The sequence below is a fragment of the Cannabis sativa genome, chromosome 7, assembly GCF_029168945.1.
Source record: "Cannabis sativa cultivar Pink pepper isolate KNU-18-1 chromosome 7, ASM2916894v1, whole genome shotgun sequence".
In the NCBI taxonomy this organism is placed as follows: Eukaryota; Viridiplantae; Streptophyta; class Magnoliopsida; order Rosales; family Cannabaceae; genus Cannabis; species Cannabis sativa.
The window spans coordinates 47009049-47018729 of NC_083607.1; the positions used below are offsets into that span (position 1 = coordinate 47009049).

Here is a 9681-nt window from a genome sequence, read left to right on the forward strand (position 1 = left end):
ACATGCGCATTTATAGCAAATAAATACATGAGTATGGATGTAATAAATGAAGTTGTCAATTAAATAAAGCTTAATAAAAGAATTAAAGAAAGGTCACCCATTGAAGACCTGAATGTTCTTGGTCTTGACATGACTGATGGTGATATTGATATGTATATAGTTGACTTGACCTATCCTTTCTCACTCGAAAAAGGACAAACATTACACAAAAATGAAGTACATAAATAGATATTTTTAATGTAATGTAATGACCTGTCCTGCATCTTCTCTCAACACTAGTACCCACAACAAGTTGAAGTAGCACAGTTTCTAGAGAGAGGAGATGAATTAGTTAAATGGATTGATGATATGTGTTTTGGTTTGGGAAGGCAAGTAAAGAAGAATCAGAAATATTGAAATTGGAAGAGATGTTTTATGTGAAATATAATATTAAGTGGAGCCTCCTCTGCTGCTCCTTCATCGTCTTCTTCTTAATTTGTCTGACACCTCATCCCTCCATGGCTCAAACTCAAAACGCCACAACAGATCTTTCTGAAGGTTTGTATACACATATCTATCTTTCTTTACCTTTTACTACTTCTTCTTCAAATCTCTGTCTTTCATATTATAAGTCACTTTTAGATTTTTTTTTTTTTGAAAAAGGTGGCAGACTCATGTTTAAGTCTTCCAGCTTTTCAGGTGTTTGAAGTATAAAAGTGATGAGTATCACGTTAATTTGTAATTGCACAAATTTTAACTTTGTGCATAATTATAAAATAAATGTAAAATTTAATATTTAATTAATTTTGTTTTAAAAAAATAAAATAAAATCTAATAACATTATAATTAATTTTATTATTAGTTTAATATGTAAGATAATAAAAAAATAATATAAATATTTTATAATTTAATGTAATAATTAAATATAAAATAATAGAAATAAGATAAATGTAAATAAAAAAGTAGTGTATTTATTGTGGTGTAAATTTTATATTATAGTAAATATTGTATTAAATTTGACACAAAATTTAATATGTGCCAAATTTATATAACTTTTTTACACATTATTAAAGCACACTTTTTGTTAAGTAAAGTATATTTTAACTTTTTATCAATTATTTACACTTCCATTTGAGATGTTATAACATGTATACTTATGAATTTATGAATAAGACAGTGAGAGCACTAAATACGTTATTCGGAAAGTGGGGAATAAAACCAAATACAACCACTTGGAATATAAGTGGAAATCCATGTAGTGGAACCGCCATTGATGACAATATCAAACTAGAAGACATGGACAATCCAGGAATCAAATGTAATTGTACCTACGACAACAACAACACTTGCCACATCACTCACTTGTAAATCTCTCTCTCTCTCTCTCTCTCTCTCTCTCTCTCTCTCTCTTATTACTTATCTTTACTTACCAACAATGCCATTTCAGATTTCACCACAATATATGATTCAAAAGATTACATAAAGTTGATAATATTCATTGGTGTCTATCATATCATTCCTGATTAGCCTATCTTTATCAACTATGTGTTCTTTGGGCTTTAGAAAAATTGGTAATTGAAGAGAAAAGTCAAGTCAAGTGAGCAGGAAAAAAACACATACACACACAAAATTGACAATCTGGGTGTTTTTCTTCCTCCCTACATATACTGAATTGATAGAAATTAATTTTTGAGGACTTCGTTGTTGACTTTGTTAAATTGATAAGAATAATTTGGCCAGCTAAATAATTGATACAAATTGCTTATTACTTTCCCTAACTTGATATTGTTATGCATCTCAATTGATTGTTTATATTCACAGGAGAGTGCAGAGATTGGAACTGCAAGGAACGGTTCCAGAAGAAATTACAGCTTTCAAATTCTTGAAATATTTGTATGTATTAACTTTTTTAAAACTTATCTCTCTCTTTTTTATTTTTGGTTCATTTTTACTAATCCTGTCGTTGAAATATTTGTAGGAAGATCAATTTGAATCACTTTGAAGGAACTTTGCCAGCATTCTTTGGAAACTTTTCTCTGCTAGAACAAATGTAAGTGTAATTAGCTTTGTTTGATTTTTCTATACTTGATAAATTTAGGAGTTATTTTAACTGTTATGTTATTAGATTAAGGAAGCTTTATCTATAGTTTGAGATTGTATAAAGTGTTTACGCGTATGAAGAATGGCTACAGTTATAACTTTTCTTAGTAGTTCTACAAAGTTAATTTGAGATTTTTTTTTTAATAATTTCTTACAATTTTGTGTAAAACTTTAGAAATATCTGACTATATTCTTGTGCAGAGATGTTGGCCACAACACATTTCATGGGGCGGTACCAAAGGAGCTTGGCAACCTGAAGAATCTAAATATGCTGTAAGCTATCAAACCTGATGTAACATCAACTCTTTGTTTGGGGCTGAATTTTGAAAATCTTTTAATCTGTTAAGATAAATTTAACTTTCAATTTTGATAAGAGATATGGAGGAAATGCTATTAGCAAGTTCTTCTGTATATCTGGTATGTTCAGGCTAACTGTAAGGAAAGTGAACTTAAAAGTTATTTTTGGAGGATCGTAGGTGCTTTTTATCTACCTTATTTCCAAATTGTGTTGAAACTCTATGCTGTCAAAACACTGAGACGCTCTTGCAAATTGTGGTTTGCATATTGTTTGTTAATAATGCATTGTTGGCAATTATATTGTCAAAATTACTCAAGACTGTGTCAATGCAAGTGCAAGTGATTGCTTTCAAATATTTATTCCCATTTTTCCTATGCTTTGCAGTGCCTTGGGGTCAAATAATTTTTCTGGACCACTTCCCGCAGAAATTGGTAATTTATTGAAACTCGAGCAAATGTAAGTCCCTTTTCTTATTTTAAGATAAATGCCAATCTATTCACTTTCTGCAATTTTCTCCTTGTTTAAATAATTGCTTTTGAACTTAGTGTTAATTTTCTGTATAATGAAACAACTGAAAGGTTCTATAATAATAAACTAGAGGGTTGAGAACTTGAGAAGTACTTTTGACTCCTAAACTACATCCTAACTCAATTACTCTATGCTTATCTTGTTATTATGATACTAAATGTTTTTTTTTTGTAGTTACATAGACAGTTCTGGAATAAGTGGTGAATTTCCCCCCACATTCGCCAACCTAAAAAATATGCAAATCTTGTAAGGATAAGATATTGAAATCTCTTATGCACCTACTTTTATTTGGCTCAAACTTACTATTGTTACTTGCTGAATTCCAGAAATACACTAGATACTCCTCTCTCTGGGAAGATACCAGACTTCATAGGAAACTGGACACGTCTAACTAATTTGTAAGTATTAAAATTGCTGGTTTATTTATAAAGTTATCAACACTGTTAATGTTAACCATCATTTTTCTGATGAGTTCTTAAGTTTTAAACCTCTTAAATGTTATTGTAGGACATTTGTAGGGAACTCTCTTCAAGGTCCCATACCATCTAGTTTTTCTCAATTGACCTCGTTGACATCTATGTGAGTATATAAAATTTCCAAAGTTCTCTTGATTTCTGTACATGTATAATTCTGCTTTGGACAAGAGTAGGTTAATATATGTTTTTCACTTATATTGTAGAAAGATTGGGGATTTATCAAATGGGAGCAGTTCCCTTGATTTTGTCAAAAATTTGAAGAACTTGACTGAGTTGTAAGTTTACTACTTTTTTTTTAATTAAAATCATTTGATTCTTTCTCGCCTATACTAACTATTTTATTACCTTTTATCTTTTGTTACAACAGAATTCTGAGAAATGCATTGATTTCCGGTTCAATTCCACCTTTTATTGGAGAATTGAAAGGTCTTAAAACAGTGTATGTACAATAAACTTAGAATACATTACAAAGTATATTTTAAAATAGCTTCTAATATTTTTGTCTGTTGTAACTTTGTTCATGAATATTTCCAGGGATTTGAGTTTCAACAACTTAACCGGAAAGATCCCTCCTGAGTTGTTTGCCATGGGTAATCTAACAAACCTGTAAGTAGTTTAGTACTTTTATTTACTTTATGTCTTTCCTAGAGAAGATTCAAACTTTCAAGTATTAACCTTAGTGTGTCATTTCTATTGTACACTAAATTCCCTTGGTGCATTGTTTAAATGTTCAGATTTCTTGGAAATAATAGTCTGACAGGAGGTATTCCCAATGATTGGCGTGACAATCTTGTGAATATGTAAGTTATTTATTTTGACAACATTTTGGGTCCAATCAAGTGTCAATTGGACATTTCGAAGAGGCTACAAGTGTTATACTTCTGGCACTTAATCTAGAGCAATCATTGTATCTTCCATTTGATTTATTCAAATATGTAGTTGCTAATTAATCAAGGAAAATAAAAGAAATATTTACAGTAGAATTATCTAAAAACTAAGCATTTTTTACTTTTGCCAATTCTGCATTTTTTGAGAATTATTTTTCAACTGATTATTATTTATATACTGCAATGTCTTCAGAGATCTGTCTTACAATTTCTTATCAGGGCGTTTACCGAGATGGTTAGGCTCAATATCACAACTGTATGTCTTCTTATGTTTTTTCTACATTTCTAATGTTTATATTATTAGTTACCGAATAGGATATGATTTAAACAACTTTGTACAGGAACTTGGTGGCTAACAATTTCATATTTGATGATTCAAACAAATCGTGAGTGAACTAACCTACACACGATCTAAAAACTTCTGCAGATTAATCACTTTTTCTATTTTCTGTTTCTTTCTAGTCTTTATTTAAAAGAAATAAATAAATAAGAAGAAGAATTATCTGTTCTTTATTTGTTGCAGAGTTTCCCCTGGGCTGTATTGTCTCCAGAGAAGTTTTCCCTGCAATAGAAATACCCCAATTCGTAAGCCCCTTCATTTGACTCTTCTTGTTCAATATCATATTATGGATACAAGATCTGTTTGTATAGCACTTTTTTTCTCAAAGAGAAGTTGAAAAATTATATGCAATAAAGAAAATTCATTAAAGTTCTGAAGTCTCTAGTGTTATGATTATATGCCTATGAGCATATATAAGAAAAAGATCCTTCCTTTTACATATCAACTAATAAAATAAGAGAACAACAATTTTTACAATTTGAAATAAAGGGTATTATTGCATTAAAGTGTAAGGAGATAATTCCTTTAAAACATTTTGTTAGCATCAGTAATGAAGTTCTTCTATTGAATCACACAGATACAAGCTTTGCAATCAAGTGTGGAGGACCACAGATGTTAGGAAATGATGGCATAGTGTATGAAGCTGAAGAGATAGTTCTTGGCCCTGCAAAGTTTCATGTTAGTGGCAAAGAGAATTGGGGAGTTAGTAAGGTTGGTTTATATGGTGATAAAACAGGTAAACTAGATATTGAAGGAACCCAGGAACAAGTCACATCAACCAATGAGAAGCCAGAGTTCTTCCATACTGCACGAATGTCCCCAGGATCACTAAGATACTATGGTCTCGGTCTTGTGAATGGGCCTTATACTGTCACGTTGCATTTTGCAGAAATTGGTTTTCCTAGTCAAAGCACAAACTTGTGGGCTAGTCTAGCGAAGCGTGTGTTCGATATTTATATTCAGGTTAGTTTCCAAAAGAAGAAGAAGAAATAATATTTTCCATATTTGTGATCAGCTCAAATAATTTAAAAATTCTTCATTTTCTTCTTAGGGACGTCGCTTAGAAAAGGACTTTGACATATCTAAGAAGGCAGGTGGAGTTTTGAAAGCAATTCAAATGAAGTACAATGTCAATGTGACAGAGAACTATATCGAAATTCACTTGTTCTGGGCTGGTAAAGGGACCTGTTGCATACCTAAAGAAGGTTACTATGGTCCATTGATAGCAGCTGTCCATGCTGAGGCAGGTAATGTGTATACCCTTAATCTCAGGTGGTTCAACCTACTTCAGTTCTCCTATTTGATACCCGAAAATGTTTTACATATTGATCAGATTTCAAAGTATCTAAAGGAGAAAACAAGAAGAAGACAGGGATAATCATCGGTACTGTAGTCCCTATTATGGTTGTCGGTCTAGCATTGCTACTATTAGTATTTTACAAGAGGAGAAAATATGATGAAGATGATAATGAAGGTATAAGTATATTGGTAGGATCAGATAGCAAAAGTCAAGTATATTTTATGTGCATATCAGTATTTACATGTCATATTCTTGCACCGATTTGCAGAACTTCTTGGTATAGGCCCCAAACCAGATACTTTTAGCTATGCAGAACTAAGAGCTGCCACAGGAGACTTCAGTTCTGCAAACAAGCTTGGGGAGGGAGGATTTGGTCACGTTTATAAGGTATTATATTTTCTTCTAGTTTTCAAACGATAAATTTTTATATTTAGGTGTGATTGAAGTAATTTTCAATTATTATAGATTATATTTAGTTCAGTTTAACATTTTATCAATAACATTGACATGTCTTTGTAGGGTACACTTTCAGATGGGAAGGAAGTAGCTGTTAAACAACTTTCAGTAGCTTCTAACCATGGAAAAGGTCAATTTATGGCTGAAATTGCCACAATATCAGTTGTACAACATCGAAATCTGGTGAAATTGTATGGATGTTGCATTCAAGGAAATAGACGCATCCTGGTTTATGAGTATCTTCATAACAGAAGTCTCGATCAAGCACTATTTGGTATGTAGCTATTCAGTTATCTTATACTTTACAATTCAATTCTGCAAGAACATATTGTGTATTGCAGTCTTCGTTGAACAATCGTTTCTTGACAGATATTTATTTCTGAGTCAGTAACTAATAATTCTTTATGATGTAGTTATTCTTATAATCATTTCATACCATTGGAAAAAAGAAATCACTAAATTGCTAACCATTGCAGGAAAGAATAATTTGCACTTGGACTGGCCTACACGATTCAATATATGCTTGGGGATAGCAAGGGGACTTGCTTATCTTCATGAAGAATCCAGTCCAAGGATTGTACATCGAGATGTCAAAGCTAGTAATATTTTACTCGACGATGCACTTTGTCCAAAAATATCAGATTTTGGATTGGCAAAGCTCTATGATGATAACAAAACACACATGAGTACGCGAGTTGCAGGGACAATGTAAGCTCTTAAACCAACTGTGGTGGAAATATATACTTTTGACTATTAGTTATGGAACTAATTAGATTATATCAAATTTTAAAACTCATAATCTAGAAAGAAATTGCCTTGAAGATTAGAATTGATGCAGATGACAACATCACTAAGACATGTTTTATGGTGTTGTAGAGGATATTTGGCTCCGGAATATGCAATGCGTGGCCACCTGACAGAAAAGGCAGATATTTTTGGTTTCGGTGTCGTTGCTTTGGAGATTGTTAGCGGCAAACCCAACTTTTATAACGAAGGCAACGAAAGTATTTATCTCCTTGAACGGGTATGAAAATTAAATTGCCATGCATTTTGTTCTTGTTACTCTGTCCAAAATGAGCTACAAGTAATATTAAGAGTTAATCACAGATGTCTTTCTTTAGAATACAATAATAGGAAAAATTTAATCTGTCCAATCTGTTTATAGGTATGGAATTTGCATGAAAATTACCAAAGTTTGGAGTTGGTGGATCCATCACTAGCCGAGTTTGACGAAAAAGAAGCCATTAGAATAATAAGAGTTGCTCTTTTGTGCACTCAAGGATCACCATTAATCCGCCCATCAATGTCTCGTGTCATCGGAATGCTTATAGGAGATAGTGAAATTGAAAATGCTAGATCGAAGCCAAGTTATCTTACTGATATGGATTATAAAGATACAACTACTATGAGTACTATGGGCTTCTCAAGTGAGACCTACACTCCTGGTTCATCAAATGATAATACTTACATTTTTAATTAATCTATGTGATGGATAATTTCAGCTTTGATCCTTATGAAAATGACTATACAGATTTATATAAATACCACGCCATGTTACTTGGAGAACTTTGGTCTTCAAGTATCCAGATTAAAGATCCATCCATTCATTATATCTGTATAGCTTATGTATCAATTTTTGTAAGTTCTTGTATGAAATGTAACAAGTACTTGATGTTAAAAGAAAATATTGTCAAATACTCCAATTCCAATACATCAAGTATGCAAAAGGAAGTAAAAACTATACATTGCTTTTAATAATATAATAAAAGTGGTGTAAAAGTAAATAATATTTTCCATATAATATATATATATATATATATATATATATATTATGGAAGCTACATTGCTTTTAATAATATAATAAAAGTGGTGTAAAAGTAAATAATAGAGTCGCTAATTAATTCTAATTCAAAGATACACGAGGCTATATTTTGTGTTAATTTTAGTAGGGAAATTTACATGGTTTATTAACTTTTTTTATTTTATTTCAAAAATACTGCTACACGTGTATTTTTACTTTTATACTGTGTATTAATTTTTTGTTTTATACGGAAGTATACTGATACTGCCTATGGTACAAAGTTCATTTATACTTTGTGGCTTACATGTGTCTTCACGGGGTTTTGTCACTTCAATTTTTTTAAAAATTTCCTTTAAAAAAGCTTTGATTTGACGAGGGATGTCACTGTTTGATAGTTTTCTTCTTTTTTGGGTTTTAATTTATTTCAAAATTATTTTTAAATGTTAAATAATCATTACTCAAATCTCACTCCCTCATGTTTCCCTGTTCATCATCTTCTTCTAATATCCCTTATTTTTCAGGCGGTTGTACAGTTGTGGATGGTTTATTTTTTTTTTCAAATTTTTTTCAGTTATTCCATCTTCATCTTAATTTTCCCTCTACATTCCCCCCCATTTTCGTTCTTATTCTTCTATAAATATTACTTCCCCTCACTCACAATGGCTGTTATCTGATCATCACCCTCCCTGTTGCTAAAAAGCCCCCAAAACAACCCCTGAAAAATAAATCTCGAGCAACAATGGGTAAGAAGAGTTTGAAAGATAATCCTCCTAGCCCTACTTCTCTAGTTCCTGCTAAAAGGAAACTAGGTGCTGGTACTTCGAAGAACACTAGAGCAAAACGCCATCGACCTGTGGTGGAGAACTCTGACTCTGATTTTGTATTGGAGCCAGAGTTTGTAAAGTCTCCCAAATCTGATAAGGTATTTTTGTATTGATCTTGTGTTGTTTTAGAGTTTTTTTGCAGTTTTATCATATTGTTCATTTCTCTGTATTTTTTTTTTCTTTGTGCATTTTCCTTTTTGTTGTTTCTTCTATTTTATGTTTTTCTGTTTGTTTGATGGTGTGTACTGTTGTTGTTTTGATTTTGTTTTGTTAAATTATAGGGAAAGGGTAAATCCTCAGTGAAGATTGTGCAATCAACAGATGTGGTTGAGGAAATAATTGGCGAAAGGGTTGTTTTTGATTGCGTAGTAGCTGAGGACATTCTTCTGTGTTTCCTTGTCCTTGTACGACTGACCTTTTTCTACTTTTGGGTGATGTTTTTCTATTATTAGCTTCGCGTTGTTGATGTCGATTTCTGGATCTAGTTTTTTACTGTTGTTTTCAAGTTTTTCTACCATTTCTTCAACAACTAGATTCACATAGTCAACTATGTTGAGTTTGTCGTTTTCAAATTCTCTTCTTTCTGACTCTCCTCCTTTTTCTGATTGGTGTTCAAGTGTGTATGATTCTGTTGTTGCTGTGTTGTTTTCAAGCATTGTTGTGTTGTTTTCGAGCATTGCCACGTTCTCTTG

General features: G+C 31.8%; 1 protein-coding gene across 4 annotated transcripts; it reads left to right on the forward strand.

Moving 5' to 3' along the window:
- Nucleotides 1-232: 232 nt before the first annotated feature.
- On the forward strand, nt 233-8049 carry LOC115697164 (probable LRR receptor-like serine/threonine-protein kinase At1g56140). 4 transcript variants are annotated; one of them, XM_030624073.2, is made up of 24 exons: nt 233-537; nt 1157-1343; nt 1801-1872; nt 1958-2029; nt 2281-2352; nt 2762-2833; nt 3080-3151; nt 3232-3303; nt 3413-3484; nt 3585-3656; nt 3749-3820; nt 3916-3987; nt 4116-4181; nt 4462-4524; nt 4610-4654; nt 4792-4853; nt 5186-5571; nt 5660-5855; nt 5942-6082; nt 6177-6295; nt 6428-6638; nt 6841-7072; nt 7241-7388; nt 7530-8049. In XM_030624073.2, exons 1-24 carry the CDS (start codon nt 408-410, stop codon nt 7842-7844), a joined length of 3021 nt encoding a protein of 1006 aa, XP_030479933.1. In that variant the 5' UTR covers nt 233-407; the 3' UTR covers nt 7845-8049. The 4 variants fall into 4 exon arrangements, with proteins under 4 accessions (XP_030479933.1, XP_060974877.1, XP_060974876.1 ...); XM_061118894.1 differs by lacking the exons at nt 233-537; nt 1157-1343 and adding an exon at nt 1418-1621; XM_061118893.1 differs by lacking the exons at nt 233-537; nt 1157-1343 and adding an exon at nt 1419-1576.
- Nucleotides 8050-9681: the final 1632 nt, after the last annotated feature.

Bases quoted from the DNA above. Each gene is read 5' to 3' on its own strand.
- LOC115697164 (XM_030624073.2), top strand. From the start codon at position 408: ATGTTTTATGTGAAATATAATATTAAGTGGAGCCTCCTCTGCTGCTCC. The intron at 538-1,156 runs GTTTGTATACAC...TGAATAAGACAG, and splicing joins CACAACAGATCTTTCTGAAG to TGAGAGCACTAAATACGTTA. The intron at 1,873-1,957 runs GTATGTATTAAC...AAATATTTGTAG, and splicing joins TTCAAATTCTTGAAATATTT to GAAGATCAATTTGAATCACT.